The sequence below is a fragment of the Odontesthes bonariensis genome, chromosome 1, assembly GCF_027942865.1.
Source record: "Odontesthes bonariensis isolate fOdoBon6 chromosome 1, fOdoBon6.hap1, whole genome shotgun sequence".
Lineage (NCBI taxonomy): Eukaryota > Metazoa > Chordata > Actinopteri > Atheriniformes > Atherinopsidae > Odontesthes > Odontesthes bonariensis.
The window spans coordinates 45,181,057-45,198,121 of NC_134506.1; the positions used below are offsets into that span (position 1 = coordinate 45,181,057).

At 40.5% G+C, this 17,065-nt stretch overlaps 1 protein-coding gene across 1 annotated transcript; it reads left to right on the forward strand.

Moving 5' to 3' along the window:
- The first annotated feature begins 9,205 nt into the window (after positions 1–9,205).
- LOC142383913 (guanylyl cyclase-activating protein 2-like) lies at positions 9,206–15,486 on the forward strand. Its single transcript, XM_075469746.1, has 4 exons — positions 9,206–9,409; positions 9,531–9,680; positions 11,616–11,715; positions 15,365–15,486. Exons 1-4 carry the CDS (start codon positions 9,206–9,208, stop codon positions 15,484–15,486), a joined length of 576 nt encoding a protein of 191 aa, XP_075325861.1.
- The last annotated feature ends 1,579 nt before the right edge of the window (positions 15,487–17,065 follow it).

A 17,065-nucleotide genomic window follows, 5' to 3' on the forward strand; every position in this document is an offset into this window, starting at 1 on the left:
TTAACTAAATATAACTTAAAACTTACATGTAATTAAGTTAATGTTACTTAATATCTTCAAAAGTGTTATGTTTTATGGTAAGTAACATTTACTTGATATTGCAGCATTAAATATTACTTAAATCATCTGAGTGCAAATACTTACAAAGGCTTTTTAAGTAAATCTTAAGAGTTGTTTTTTCAGTGTGTGATGGAAGTTTTGCAGAAGCTTGAGCTACATTATTTTCGTGTAATTGCTGGAATGAAGGCCTGACTGAGATCTGAATTAAGGTGACCACACAGCAGCAGCAAAATCTGACAAAGAACGAGGCGTGGAAGCCTGTCAGATCTGTGCTGTACGGTGTAAATATTGTGGGCTGCAAATAAACGAAGCCAACGCGGCCTGCAGTGAACAGAGAAAGTGATTCGACTGCAGCCAAGGCTTAAGCGAGCAGAAGAAGATCACACTAATAACCAGCTGCACAGCAATCGGCTTCAGGTCAACACCAATGTGACACCGAGAGGAGCCAGAAAATGTCTCAAAGGAGCGTTTTTCTTCCTCTCCAAAACCCACGCATCCCTTCTGTTTGTGTTAGGCAGCGTCAGGGGGTCAGCCCAACACTGTTAACAGTGTAGTGTTTATTTTTCAAACCCTGACCGTGTCATTTTAGGCTTTATCCCCCGACCATTCACACGTGAAGGAGCCGTGAACGAGCCGTGGATAAGCAGATAAGCGCCGTGCGGGGTGGGTCTCGAGCTCACAGCCTGCAGATTAGTACTTTTTGACACCCCGTCCTTCCCCCTCACCAGTGACCAGAAATTTATCAAAAAAGGAAAAAGCAGCGAGATGTGGATAAAGAAGGTCATGGCTTCTCAGGGCATCCAAAGATGTTGTTGCAGATATATATATGTATATGTATATATATATATATATGTATATATATATATATATATATATATATATATATATATACATATATATATATATATATATAGAGAGAGAGAGAGAGATATTCTGTATGTATATATATATATATATATATATATATATATATATATATATATATATATATATATGTACAGAATCTATAAATATATATATATATATATATATACAGAATCTAGACATACATACATACATATAACATATTTTTATTAATTTGTTTATTTTGCCATTTAGTCATTTATTATTATTTAGTTAGTAGTAGTATTATTATTGTTGTTTTATTGATGTTAATTCAATTCTTGTAAATATTTAAAAAAAATGTTGAGCTACTTGACGAATTTGAATTTCCTCCATTGGGGGATAAATAAAGTATTTTTCTATTCTATTCTATTCTATATATATATATATATATATATATATATATATATATATATATATATATATATATATATATATATATATACATATATATATATATATATATACATATACAGAATCTAGATATATATATATATATATATTAGTGGTGGGCCGTTATCGGCGTTAACGTGCTGCGATAATTTGAGAGTCTTATCGGGCGATATAAAAAATATCGCCGTTAATCTATTCTCAAAGTTGGGTTGGGAACTGGGTCAAAATAGGTAAGCAAACTGTGATGACTTTTACCTTGATATTTTAGCTCGGGTGTGGGCTGATGTACTTAGTCTGCTGTTAGGTGTGATTAAAACAGAAGAACGCCACTTTGCAGAAGCCTGTGCTAGGCAGTTTATGGAGGTCGCTAATCTGTGGGGGATAGTTGACAAAATCTGCCCTGTTGGAACAGACAGCGCTCCTAATATGGTGGCCGCAGGGAGGATACTGCGCGTGTGGCGCAACAGAGACGCACTGCACACAACGCTATCTCAACAGCAGCACCAGCTGGCCCTCCCAACAAGTGCTGAATATGAGAAGTTGGCGAAGCTAGAGAAACTGCTGGAGCCATGCATGTGAATAAGCTGGTCTGCCTGCTGCGTGTACACCAAGAGTGACCTCCGCTGTCGCTGGAGAAGCTTCGCTTAATTTGCTTTGGTAGCTTTGGTAGCTGGTGACGTCACATTTAGAATGTTAAATTCTTAAAGGCCCCGTGGCTGTGCAGCACCCCCGCGAGAAAAAAACATGAGGAAAGTGAGGGCAGGGACACGAATAAACGTTTTGTTATTTACAATTTGTTATACAAGATATACATCACGTTACAAAGGATGTAAAACTACATTAGGTACACCTGAGAAGAGCAGGAATAGCAGAGGCAGCTGTGAAAAGGAAACTAAATTCGAAATAAAATCCGAAATAAATCCGAAATAAAACTTAATTGCAGTGAGAAAGGTATGCGTGGGGTTACTACACTATTGTATTGAAGCACTCGACACGGCAATTGCAACAGTCTCAGGATTAAACGACTATTGTTTGGATAGGAACCAAAGTTTACACGTTTGTTTCCGCGAACCCCGCGGATTGCCGGACCCCTGAATGAGCCATTTTAATCTAGATTAATCTAGATTAATTTCAAGATTTCAGTGAGATTAATCTAGATTAAAAAAATTAATCTATGCCCACCACTAATATATATATATATATATATATATATATATATATATATACAATATAGACTGTGAGTTAATGTAAATATGATGAATTTTGGCCCAAGCACTTGGCCTTTGTTTTCTACCAGATAGTGTCACGGTCGGTGGTTTTGGTTTCTTAGTCTTTATGTTTATGTTTATCTTTATGCTTTTATCCAAAGCGACTTACAATTGAAAAAATATATAACATTACAGCTAACATCAAAGCTAACAATAAGCTACAAAGAAGGAAACCAGCAGTCAGACTCGGAAAGAGAGAGAGTGCAGGCATAGAGGGAAGTGCTAGGATAGGAGATGCTCTCTGAAGAGCTGGGTCTTCAACAGTTTCTTGAAGATACTCAGGGACGCCCCTGTTCTGGTAGCGCTCGGCAGGTCATTCCACCATCGTGGAACACATGAAAAGAGTTTGGATTGTCTTAAGCGTGGTGTAGGCACTGCTGGACGACAACCCTGTGACGGAGTTGTGACATAAGCCTTGGCGAGAGCATTCAAGTAGATGTGAGCCGTTCCATTAAGCACTCTGTAGGCTTACATCACTTGAATGTGATGCGGCCGGCTAAGGGCAGCCAGTGGAGTTCAATGAACTGAGGGGTGACGTGAGCTCTTTTGGGCTGACCGAAGACCAGGCGCGTTCTGGACCATCTGCAGAGGTTTCACAGCACAGGCTGGGAGACCAGTTGGGAGAGCGTTGAGATAACCATGGCCTGTACTAGGAGCTGGGTGGCGTGTTGGGTTAGGTACCGCCTGATCTTTCTTATGGTTAGCAATACAAAGCGGCACGATCGAGCAACAGAGGCAACATGATCTTTAAAGGTCAGCTGGTCAGTCATGACACCCAAGTTTCCAGCTACCTTTGATGGAGGAAGAGATTGGGATTCAGTTTGGATGCAGATGCTGGGGTGTTTGTTTGGTTGGCTGGGAAGACAAACAGTTCGGTTTTAGAGAGGTTCAGTTGGAGGTGATGGGCTGTCATCCAATTTGATATGTCAGAGAGACAGTCTGAGTTTGGTGCTGAGACCGTGTGGTCGTCAGGTGGGAATGACAGATGGAGCTGGGTATCGTCAGCATAACATTGGTATGAGAAGCTATGTGATGGGAGGATCTGGCCCAGTGAGGTGGTGGATATGGCAAAGAGAAGAGGTCCCAGCACTGAGCCTTGGGGGACCCCTGTGGCGAGGTGGTGCACTGCAGAAGTGTGACCGAGCCAGGTACAATTCACACTAGGGCTGAACGATATATTGCATTTGCGATAATATCGCGATATGACCAAGTGCAATTTTCTAATCGCAAAGGCTGCGATTATACTCTGTTCACGTGACATGCGCGAGTAAAACATGTGATATGATCAAACGAGATTGTCTAACCACAGAGGCTGCACTCTGGTCACGTGACACGGGGAGCAACGTTATGAAACAGTCTACCGGAGAGGACTCGCAAGCAAAGCTGTAACCTACACAATGGCCTCAGGCTCAACAGAACCAGACCCTGCGGGGATGCTAGTTTCAAAGAGGAACTGCACATCAGTCGTGTGGGACTATTTTGGTTTCAAAGTGATGGTTCGGAGTAGATTCACCCTAGGGTCATTTGAACTGTGACATCCAGCCAAGTAGCCCCCCCAAAGTTTTTCCGATATTGGCTGAACATCAGCTGAGTTACTGAGTTATTCCGAATAGCTTCGTACAAGCGCTGACGGACCCTGGCAGTATCTCCAAAATTACCACAGTAAAATCACATGTCATGACACCAAACTTCTACAGTAGTACAAATATGGTCTGTACTCACCAAACGATGCATTTGGAAGTTTGTACATAGTCCAGGAGTTTATTATTATCAACACAAGCCTGATAGCTTCTCTGCTGCTAAAGCTGCGTCGACGTCACTTCCTTGATCTGGGAGCTTCAAAGTAAGATGAGGGTTGATCTACTACTGTAGACAATAAAGCAAGGCTGCTCAATTTCTCCATTATTAAAATAAATTCACAACTCTACAACATAAAAATTCATAAAAAAACATGTAGAATATAGCATATACTTTGTTGTCTACAGTTCCCTTTGGTGCCTTTTTCAGTCTTTCAGTCAGTTTATTTCATCCGTCAGACATCTTTCTTTGTTTGTCTAAGTTCTGTTGGTTATGTCTGTTTTTAGTTGCTTATCCACCCTCGGCAGCACCCATAGTTGTCTTTGTAAAGCTAACTTCATCTGCTGTCTTGCATTTGGGCCCTTTTTGGTTTTTCAACATGAACCCTGATAAGTTGAGTCATTGAGAGTTTTATAGCTGGCTAGATAACCATTACTCCCCAATCACTGAAAGAGAAAGGTAACTCCATCTTTATGAGGAATGGGAAGTAGAACCAGAAGAATAGGGATTAGGCCAACGCCTGGAAGGAACGTTGCTACAGTGGTTTATGATTTATGCAACTAAATAAGTATGTGAAATAACTGATAATTCAGGGATTTGCTTATATATCAAAACCATTGCAACACCTTGATTCTTCTCTTTTTTCACACATTCTGCTGCAGATCTGCAGCTGTGTTTGGGATCTTTGTCCTGTTGATGAGCCAGTTTCAGCCCAGCTTCAGCTGTCGGACAGACGGCCTCACATCTGGCTCTAGAACACTTTGGTATCCAGAGGAGTTCATGGTGGACTCAATGGCTGCGAGGTGCCCAGGTCCTGCAGAACCAGCCCAGATCATCAGCCCTCCACCACCGTGCTTGACAGCTGGTGTGAGGTGTTTGTGCTGATATGCTGTGTTTGGTTTCCTCCAAACGTGCTGCTGTGCATTCTGAGCAAACATCTCCACTTTGGTCTGCTCTGTCCAAAGGACATTGTTCCAGAAGTCTTGTGGTTTGTTCAGATGCAGCTTTGCAAACCTAAGCTGTGCTGCCATGTTCTTTTTAGAGAGAAGAGGCTTTCTCCTGCAGCCCTTCCACACAAGCCATACCTGTTCAGCCTGTTTCTGACTGTGCTGTCATGACCTTTAACCTTTAACATGCTGACTGAGGCCCGCAGAGTCTGAGATGTAGCTCTTGGGTTTCTGACCTTGGGGTGACCTTTAACCTTTAACATGCTAACTGAGGCCCACAGAGTCTGAGATGTAGCTCTTGTGTTTCTGACCTTGGGGTGACCTTTAACCTTTAACATGCTAACTGAGGCCCGCAGAGTCTGAGATGTAGCTCTTTGGGTTTCTGACCTTGGGGTGACCTTTAACCTTTAACATGCTGACTGAGGCCTGCAGAGTCTGAGATGTAGCTCTTGGGTTTCTGACCTTGGGGTGACCTTTAACCTTTAACATGCTGACTGAGGCCCGCAGAGTCTGAGATGTAGCTCTTGGGTTTCTGACCTTGGGGTGACCTTTAACCTTTAACATGCTGACTGAGGCCCGCAGAGTCTGAGATGTAGCTCTTTGGGTTTCTGACCTTGGGGTGACCTTTAACCTTTAACATGCTAACTGAGGCCCGCAGAGTCTGAGATGTAGCTCTTTGGGTTTCTGACCTTGGGGTGACCTTTAACCTTTAACATGCTGACTGAGGCCCGCAGAGTCTGAGATGTAGCTCTTTGGGTTTCTGACCTTGGGGTGACCTTTAACCTTTAACATGCTGACTGAGGCCCGCAGAGTCTGAGATGTAGCTCTTTGGGTTTCTGACCTTGGGGTAACCTTTAACCTTTAACATGCTAACTGAGGCCCGCAGAGTCTGAGATGTAGCTCTTTGGGTTTCTGACCTTGGGGTGACCTTTAACCTTTAACATGCTGACTGAGGCCTGCAGAGTCTGAGATGTAGCTCTTTGGGTTTCTGACCTTGGGGTGACCTTTAACCTTTAACATGCTGACTGAGGCCTGCAGAGTCTGAGATGTAGCTCTTGGGTTTCTGACCTTGGGGTGACCTTTAACCTTTAACATGCTGACTGAGGCCCGCAGAGTCTGAGATGTAGCTCTTTGGGTTTCTGACCTTGGGGTGACCTTTAACCTTTAACATGCTAACTGAGGCCTGCAGAGTCTGAGATGTAGCTCTTGGGTTTCTGACCTTGGGGTGACCTTGCTGGGACGTCCACTCCTGGGCAGACTGACAGCTGTCCTGAATGTTTTCCACCTGTGAATAATCTTTCTCTCTGTAGAACGATGGACTCCAGATGGTTTGGAAACGGCCTTCTAACCCTTCCCAGGTCGATGGGCAGCAGAATGCTCCAGAACTTCTGCTTTTATAGAGGTGATCACACTGACTGATGATCAGTTAATCAGAATATTGATCAGCACTACTTACCCTCTTAGTTCCTGTGGAAGCAGCGAGGGTTCACTTAGTTTTTCACTCACTGCTTCTGTGTTTTGTCTCAGTTTTTGTGAAAATAATAACAATGATATGGCTTAATATAGCATCTTTTGCTGTTTCTTTTTTAATATCCTGACAAGTAAAAACATAGAATTACAAGACTCCTTTTTCATCTAAATTTAGTTTTTTTTCTAACATATTTATATAGCGAGGAATTATGGCAACGCTAATGGTCCAGAGCACTCTTTACAAAAGAGAGGAAAAACGTCAATTGAAGAATAACAATTATCAAATCAAAATCAAAGTCAAATTTGTAGCACATTTCATGTACAAAACAATTCAAAGTGCTTCACATAAAATAAAAGCATTGCAGCAGGGAGTGTAAGAAGCATTAAAAATACATAAAAGAATATAAAGAGAAACAAATAAAATAATTTAAATGACTTTAAAAACAAGCAACAGTCCAGATAAGTTCAAAGATATCGTGCAGATTTCATGCATAGACACATGAGAACAGAAATGTTTTTAACCTGGATTTAAAAAAAATTGAGAATTTGACCAACTCACTGACTTCCATGATGAAAAATCACCAATTATTCTGTAATGAAGCTAACAAAACAGCAACAAACCAAATGCATTGGTCCCAGATAAGAAAGAGGCCGTTTGAGGAACCTGGAGCAGGCGAGGCGACTCAATCACCCTGGAAATAAGAAGGCCGAGGCCATCTGGTGGGCGGAGGATGTGATGCAGAAGTCACGGGAGGTAAAGGCTCAGAGCTGGACGGTGACATCAGGACACCAGAGCGCCTCACAGGCAGTAAATATAGATTTAATACGATCGCCATTATTATTCACGCCAACCGGTGGAAGCTGTTTCCCATGACGAGCTTCAGGTGTTTTAAGAATGTTTAAAGCAAACAGCCTCACAGCTTTCTTCAAAGTTAATTAATTTGGGGCGGTCCGTGGCGTAGTGGGCACAGCAGACGCCCCGTGTACAGAGGCTACAGTCCTCACTGCAGCTGGCAAAAAGCAAAAAAAAGTTAATTAATTTAATACACAAAGCAGATTAAAATTCAATTTAAAATTATTTAAAATTAAAATGTAGTCATTTATTATTATTATTATTATTATTATTATTATTATTATTATTATTATTGTTGTTGTTGTTATTATTATTATTATTATTAGTTAGTAGTAGTATTTTTACTAGAATTTGTATTATTAATGTTGTTGTTAATATACAATCATTGTAAATATTTATGATTATTCAATTTCCCGCATTGGGGGATGAATAAAGTATTTTTCTTCTTCTTCTTTCTTCTAAAAAGTTCCCGGTTCGAGTCCCACATCGGACGGCCCTTTGCTGCGTGTTGTTCCCCCTCTCTCTGCCCCCTGCTTCCTGTCTCTCTCCACTGTCCAATACAATAAAGGCATAAAAAGCCCCAAAAAATTATATATATAAAAAAGTTAATTAATTTAATACACAAAGCAGATTCAAATTTTAATTTTTAAAATTAAATTTAAAATTATTTAAAATTTAAAATTAAAATGTAGTCATTTATTATTATTATTATTATTATTATTATTATTATTGTTATTATTATTATTAGTTAGTAGTAGTATTTTTTACTAGAATTTGTATTATTAATGTTGTTGTTAATATACAGTCATTGTAAATATTTATGATTTTTTTTTAGCTACTTGACTAATTTGAATTTCCCGCATTGGGGGATGAATAAAGTATTTTTCTTCTTCTTCTTTCTTCTAAAAAGTTTGTAGATTATTAAAAGGTTTTGAACTGCAGAAGATCAGGCTCACCCTCCCCAAAACAAAGGAAGAATAAAGAATGCTGCTTTACGCTCAGCTGTTCCCTTCAGTTATGCTTAGATCGTTGACAGGACGGCGGTATTAGAGGCAGATAAAAGCTTTACAGGTTCAACAAGAAGGCAGGTCAATCTGGGTAAACTCTCCCAAGGCAGGCTTCATTAGATCAACACTTCTGCCAAGCCGCGCTTACACACTGATGCGGTCGGCCTGCTGATCCGGTGGGTGCTCTGCGTCTGCGGGGGGAAATCTGCTCCTCTCTGCTGTCAGAAAGCCAGCAGGGTCTGAAGTAAGCAAGTGGTCTCAGTAGTCTATACTTCTCTGAGAAGAGGACCGGTCGTAGTTTATGTTAAAGGCAGGAAAAAGTTGAAGGAAAGCGTGTGTTGTTGTGCGGGAGCTGGATTGAGACAGGTGAAGCATTAATTGGATTTGTTGTGGGAGTGTTCTGGAAATAGCTCAGAGTGCTGAAGGAAGCACAGGTCATGGATTTATGAGTGCCCGGCGGCGATGCTCCAGCTCGCCAGCCTCCATCTCACCGTCCGGGAAACTTACTCCAGCTCTGTGATTAGAATGATGGGTCAGGCAGAGAGCAACTCGGACGAGTCGGAGGTGACTCTCCAAAACATTCAGGATCTCTACCGTAAGTTTGCCAGCGAGTGTCCGAGCGGAAACCTGCACCTGCACGAGTTCAAGAGAATCTTCGGGGTCAGCAGCTCGTCGTCGGAGGAAGAGTTGGCCTACGTGGAAATCGTGTTTCACTCCTTCGACACGAACAAGGTAACAGCGTGTTGTCACGTTGATCTAATGGTTTTTTTTATGGTTTTTAAAGAGAAAGTATCCGCAGTGTGATATAACTGACACATGAACACAATCTTTGCTCCCGTTTCCTGTTTTTTAGGACAATAAAATAGACTTCATGGAATTTGTGGCGGCCGTGAACCTGATTCTTCGTGGAAAGCTGGAGGACAAGCTGAGGTGGTCTTTTAAGGTTTATGACAGAGATGGAAACGGCTCTCTCACCAGGCAGGAAGTGAGACACATCATCAAAGTGAGCGCTCAGGTTTTCTTTGGACCCCGACACATATTCAGAAGGCTTAAAAACACACTTATTAACAATGTTAGCTGCTCCCACACAGTAAAATGTCCCGAAGGAATTACAATCTGTATCCTCTTACACTATCTGCCCACAGAGGGCTTTACGCGCAGAAACAGCTTTACGTCCGCACGATGCTCTGCAAGATGCAGCCTGTTGAACCTGTGTGTGGCAGCCGAGGGTTGCCAGTTCAAATCCTGCCATTACCTCTCCCTACACCTCTATCCACGGCTGAAGTGCCCTTGAGCAAGGCACCTGACCCCACATTGCTCCAGGGGCTGTAACCAATACCCTGTATCTAAATAGCTGTAAGTTGCTTCAGATAAAAAGCGTCAGCTAAGTGTAATGTAATGTAATGAACCTTAAAGGGATAGTTCGCCTCTTCTGACATGAAGCTGTGTAACATCCCATATCAGCAGCATCATTTCTGAACATCTTCTTACCCCCTGCTGCGTCCTGTGAGCAGAGTTCCAGCCTCGTTTTGGTGTTGATGAAGGTAGTCCGGCTAGTTGGCTGGGGTTTAAAAAATAAAGCGTTTTGCTTCTCTAAACAATATGCGTTCAACAGAGTAATACATTTGCATCACAAAATGGTTCTCCAGGAAAAAGTCAGACCTCACAATGGCTTGGCCCTATTTTCTCTCCCTTCGTATCACTGCCTGCTGTGCAGACCAAAGTGCAGAACGAGCAGTAAACACGGTAACAGGCGCGGCTGTCGTAAATGATGTTGCTAATATGGGATGTCATACAGCTTCATGTCAAAAGAGGCGAACTATCCCTTTAAGATGATAAAATGAGATTTCTTTTCAAAATGTTTAGTTCATTTCTTCACGAAGCTATTCCTCTGTCTATGAACAGGATCCTGCAGGGGTAAAAGGCCAAAGATGACCTTCCACACGTTCTGCAGATCAACTAAGAAAGCTAACATCTAGTCACTTAAATTTTTCCTTAATTGCATCCTTTAGACCAGTGATATTCACTATTTTTTTCACAAGAGCCACATTGGCAGATCAAAATCAAGGCATCTCGCGCTGGCTAAAGGATCTAGCGTGCTCTGCGGTCAGGTGTGAGGGTGGTTTAAGCGGGCTGCGTTGCCAGGTTTAACAGTCCCCCCTTTAGGAAACACCATTAAGCCTTAATTAATACTTAATGGAAATACTTAATACTACAAAAACGCAAACTTAATAAAAATACCTAATACTGTGCAGTATTCGCTGCATGTTATTTGAAAAAATGTATTGTCATTGTTACCATATTGTTATAAGCTACTATGCGAGTGCGAGTCGCCAATTAAAACTTGAGGAGCCGCGCAATGAGTATATCTGTGTTAGACGTTTAAATTAGGGCTTTTCAGGCTCTCTTTTCAGGCTTTTTCACCATATAAACTGTGGTTTAGGAAGCCCTCTCGGATGTGGTGTCTCTGAGTCTATCTGAGATTAGATGGAGTGACATTCAGATGAAAAAATGTTCACTGTGTGGGTTAGAGGACAGGTGTCCTGGTCACAAAAATAACTAAAAACTTCATCATAGTGGTCCTGGAGGCCAAGCTAACGCTATCCAAACTAACTATTGCATATGGTTAAATAGTGTGTTTCTATGGTGTATAAAACGTATTCGAAAAGGAGCTGAAAGCTGAAAAATGATGGAGAAAAAATACTGTAAACGCTGTTAAATTTTCAATAAAAAAACACTGAAAAACTGAGACCCAAACTCTCACCAGAGGGTTATTAAAGACTCATAAATACTCGTGTTTTAACAGAAATATTTAAGAGATTAATTCCTCAATCACGTGCAGAAGAGATTTATTACATATAGTTGCAACTTTACTGATTTACAGCGTGTCATCACACAACAGATTGACATCAAAAATGTCTTTTTTCCATCTGTTCAGATCATCAACAAGATAAAGAGGCACAAGGACCCTAATGTCTCAGAAAACATCGACAGCATCTGTCAAAGACTATTCGAACTGGTCGACAAGAACCATGACGGTAAGTTGCAGAGATGGGGACTTGTGACTTGACTTGACAAAAAATAAAAGACTTGAGACTCGACTCGGACTTGAAGTTAAAGACTCTGCACTTGACTTGACTTGAGACACGATGACTTGAATGACTTGAGTGTTAAGCATCTAGCATAACTTCCAACTTTGTTCGTCATTTGAAGATCCATTCTGACCAGGAAGTGCTCGTCAAATTAGCTAATATTGTCCTGTTAGCCTAGCCGGTAGTTAGCTAACATTAGCTTGATATGATACGGGGTGGACAGGTTGGACACATTGGCCAATGATGTTTACTGACAGTTACTTATATCTTTGTGTTTTCACTTTATTAAGATCAGATTCTGCAGGTAAAACTGCAATAATAAGGTGACTTGACTTGATTTGCCCAAGAAAAAATTACTTGGGACTTGCACATGTGTGACTTGGTCCCATCTCTATTAATGACTCGGTTAGATCTCGGTTAGACTTGAGACTTACTTGAGACTTGAAAGCTAAGACTTGAGACTTACTTGAGACTTGAAAGCTAAGACTTGAGACTTACTTGAGACTTGAAAGCTAAGACTTGGGACTTACTTGAGACTTGAAAGCTAAGACTTGAGACTTATTTGAGACTTGAAAGCTAAAACTTGAGACTTACTTGAGACTTGAAAGCTAAGACTTGGGACTTACTTGAGACTTGAAAGCTAAGACTTGAGACTTATTTGAGACTTGAAAGCTAAGACTTGGGACTTACTTGAGACTTGAAAGCTAAGACTTGGGACTTACTTGAGACTTGAAAGCTGAGACTTGGGACTTACTTGAGACTTGAAAGCTAAGACTTGAGACTTACTTGAGACTTGAAAGCTAAAATTTGAGACTTACTTGAGACTTGAAAGCTAAGACTTGGGACTTACTTGAGACTTGAAAGCTAAGACTTGGGACTTACTTGAGACTTGAAAGCTAAGACTTAGGACTTACTTGAGACTTGAAAGCTAAGACTTGGGACTTACTTGAGACTTGAAAGCTAAGACTTGGTACTTACTTGAGACTTGAAAGCTAAGACTTGAGACTTACTTGAGACTTGAAAGCTAAGACTTGGGACTTATTTGAGACTTAAAAGCTAAGACTTGGGACTTACTTGAGACTTGAAAGCTAAGACTTGATACTTACTTGAGACTTGAAAGCTAAGACTTAGGACTTACTTGAGAATTGAAAGCTAAGACTTGAGACTTACTTGAGACTTGAAAGCTAAGACTTGAGACTTGAGACTTGAAAGCTAAGACTTGAGACTTGAGACTTGAAAGCTAAGACGTGAGACTTACTTGAGACTTGAAAGCTAAGACTTGTGACTTACGTTGGACTTTAAAGCTAAGACTTGGGACTTACTTGAGACTTGAAAGCTAAGACTTAGGACTTACTTGAGACTTGAAAGCTAAGACTTGGTACTTACTTGAGACTTGAAAGCTAAGACTTGAGACTTACTTGAGACTTGAAAGCTAAGACTTGGGACTTATTTGAGACTTAAAAGCTAAGACTTGGGACTTACTTGAGACTTGAAAGCTAAGACTTGATACTTACTTGAGACTTGAAAGCTAAGACTTAGGACTTACTTGAGAATTGAAAGCTAAGACTTGAGACTTACTTGAGACTTGAAAGCTAAGACTTGAGACTTACTTGAGACTTGAAAGCTAAGACTTGAGACTTACTTGAGACTTGAAAGCTAAGACTTGAGACTTACTTGAGACTTGAAAACTAAGACTTGTGACTTACTTTGGACTTTAAAGCTAAGACTTGGGACTTACTTGAGACTTGAAAGCTAAGACTTGAGACTTACTTGAGACTTGAAAGCTAAGACTTGAGACTTGAAAGCTAAGACTTGGGACTTACTTGAGACTTGAAAGCTAAGACTTGGGACTTACTTGAGACTTGAAAGCTAAGACTTGGGACTTACTTTAGACTTGAAAGCTAAGACTTGGGACTTACTTGAGACTTGAAAGCTAAGACTTGGGACTTACTTGAGACTTAAAAGCTAAGACTTGGGACTTACTTGAGACTTGAAAGCTAAGACTTGATACTTACTTGAGACTTGAAAGCTAAGACTTAGGACTTACTTGAGAATTGAAAGCTAAGACTTGAGACTTACTTGAGACTTGAAAGCTAAGACTTGAGACTTGAGACTTGAAAACTAAGACTTGAGACTTGAAAGCTAAGACTTGAGACTTACTTGAGACTTGAAAGCTAAGACTTGTGACTTACTTTGGACTTTAAAGCTAAGACTTGGGACTTACTTTGGACTTTAAAGCTAAGACTTGAGACTTACTTGAGACTTGAAAGCTAAGACTTGGGACTTACTTGAGACTTGAAAACTAAGACTTGGGACTTACTTGAGACTTGAAAGCTAAGACTTGAGACTTACTTGAGACTTGAAAACTAAGACTTGAAACTTACTTGAGACTTGAAATGTAAGACTTGAGACTTACTTGAGACTTGAAAGCTAAGACTTGAGACTTACTTTGGACTTGAAAGCTAAGACTTGGGACTTACTTGAGACTTGAAAGGTAAGACTTGGGACTTACTTGAGACTTGAAAGCTAAGACTTAGGACTTACTTGAGACTTGAAAGCTAAGACTTAGGACTTACTTGAGAATTGAAAGCTAAGACTTGAGACTTACTTGAGACTTGAAAGCTAAGACTTGGGACTTACTTGAGACTTGAAAGCTAAGACGTGGGACTTACTTGAGACTTGAAAGCTAAGACTTAGGACTCACTTGAGACTTGAAAGCTAAGACTTGAGACTTACTTGAGACTTGAAAGCTAAGACTTGGGACTTACTTGACACTTGAAAGCTAAGACTTAGGACTTACTTGAGAATTGAAAGCTAAGACTTGGGACTTACTTGAGACTTGAAAGCTAAGACTTGGGACTTCCTTGAGACTTGAAAGCTAAGACTTAGGACTTACTTGAGACTTGAAATCTAAGACTTGGGACTTACTTGAGACTTAAAAGCTAAGACTTAGGACTCACTTGAGACTTAAAAGCTAAGACTTGGGACTCACTTGAGACTTGAAAGCTAAAACTTGGGACTTACTTGAGACTTAAAAGCTAAGACTTAGGACTCACTTGAGACTTAAAAGCTAAGACTTGGGACTCACTTGAGACTTGAAAGCTAAGACTTGGGACTTACTTGAGACTTGAAAGCTAAGACTTGGGACTTACTTGAGACTTGAAAGCTAAGACTCGGGACTTACTTGAGACTTGAAAGCTAAGACTTGGGACTTACTTGAGACTTGAAAGCTAAGACTTGAGACTTACTTGAGACTTGAAAGCTAAGACTTGGGACTTACTTGAGACTTGAAAGCTAAGACTTGGGACTTACTTTAGACTTGAAAGCTAAGACTTGGGACTTACTTGAGACTTGAAAGCTAAGACTTGATACTTACTTGAGACTTAAAAGCTAAGACTTGTGACTTACTTGAGACTTGCACATGTGTGACTTGGTCCCATCTCTGGTAAGTTGACCTCACCTCTAAGTTTCAGTAGAATTTATCTTTAGATTTAACTTGCAGTGAATCAGAACATCCTGTTCCTCCATTGTACGATAACTAAAGAGTGTATCGTTCACCTTGTGTATCATCCTGCTGTTTGTGTCCACATTCCAGATCAGATTTCTTTAGAGGAGTTTATTGAGGGGTCTGAGAAGGACCCCTGGGTGATGCAACAGCTCAAACTTGATCCCCAGCCGACTGACTGGTTCGTTAAACAGATGAACAAGAACTCCTGAGCTCGTTTTGGAATGGCTGGACATCAGGTTGCGGTAACAAACTGCCTTACTGCGAGGTGAAGAGTTCTTACCTTGTTCACGCAGAGACATTTTTCTGCATCGACATGGGACCATAAGCTTTCATTCTTATTAGTTTTGGTTTTTTTTGATAGAAGATATGTCTTGAATTTCCTTCCATTGAGAGGACACAGCAGCAGTTCGTGACTGATACGAGCCTGGAAGCCAATGACTGTGCTTCGCTGTCTTCTTAAGTCATAGAGATGATTAAAAGATCATCACCACCTGACCCACAAAAGGCTTTTTCCTCCTGAAGCAGTTATACTTCTGACACAGGGTGCAGGGAGTTGGTAAATCAGTAGGTGACGACTCGTTGATTTTGGTGGTAACTCGTGTGTGTAACCCAGCAACGAGGCTCCAACTCCCTGAATGGGACCGAAAAGTCAGCCAATGTTCACACCTCGGAGGTACACCGTTCCTAGATTTGCTCAAGTGGAAATGCACTGAGGTTAACGGCCCTAAATGGGATTGAGCGGGAATAGAAATTGGATGGATGGATGGATGGAAAAACCCCAAATCATGCAATCTGATAGGTCTTATACTGTAGTGACCATTTGTCCATAAAAAAACTAATTAAACTTAACCCTTGTGCGGTCTTAACATTGTGTTTACTCCCTTTTGTCCTACGGGTCAGAAATGAGCCGCCCTACCAAAGCCCCAAAATAAAGCAACTTAATTGAATTTTAAATCCAAAATCTATTTTGTATGATGAAACCACCTGTTATTTATCTATTCAACTCAATTCAATACATTTTTTATCATGTATTTTTTGTTACACAATACAAAAAGACAATTACCAGTTTTCAGGATTAAACTTTTTTTTTTTTTTTACCACAAACCAACTGTCAGTTGGACCAACAGTTTTCTTGTTTTCTCAGTTTTCTTTGACATAATAAAGGTTTATTATTGCTATTATATAAATGTGAAGTAATTACTTCTGAATGAATTATATTGAAAGGGAAAAAACAGTGAACTTTTTTCTGGTGTTTAAATGTTTTTATAATTCACGGGTCAAAAATGACCCATAAGACAATCTTTGTGCCCTAGTGGTGTACAGCCCACATGGAAACATGAACAAAAATAAAGTATGACTTTTTCTAATGATGGGGTCCCTTTAGGAAAAGTCATAACATTTCAAGTTGGAAAAAGATAGTTTAAGGTAGTTTTTCTACAGCTAAACACGGTAGTGGCTCACTTTTGACCCGTAGGACAACAGGAGGGTTAAACCAAACCAAATCAAAAGGCCACTGATGCATCATGGGGGATGTGGTTTAACGCAGGCAAAAGAAGATGAATGTCCAAAATGAATTCTTGCGTTTTCTGATGATTTATTCCAAATCAATAAAACAAACAAAAGAACAAAGAAAACCTGCTGCTCTCTCCTTTTCCCTGCGTTAAACCACATCCCCCATGGTGCATCAGGGGTCTTTTGATTTTGTTTGGTTTAAGTTTAATTTGTTTTTTTATGGACAAATGGTCACTACGATCAAGTAAAAAAAAAAAACATTGGCCCACCCAGGTG

Bases quoted from the DNA above. Each gene is read 5' to 3' on its own strand.
- LOC142383913 (XM_075469746.1), top strand. From the start codon at position 9,206: ATGGGTCAGGCAGAGAGCAACTCGGACGAGTCGGAGGTGACTCTCCAA. The intron at 9,410-9,530 runs GTAACAGCGTGT...CCTGTTTTTTAG, and splicing joins ACTCCTTCGACACGAACAAG to GACAATAAAATAGACTTCAT. The intron at 9,681-11,615 runs GTGAGCGCTCAG...CCATCTGTTCAG, and splicing joins AAGTGAGACACATCATCAAA to ATCATCAACAAGATAAAGAG.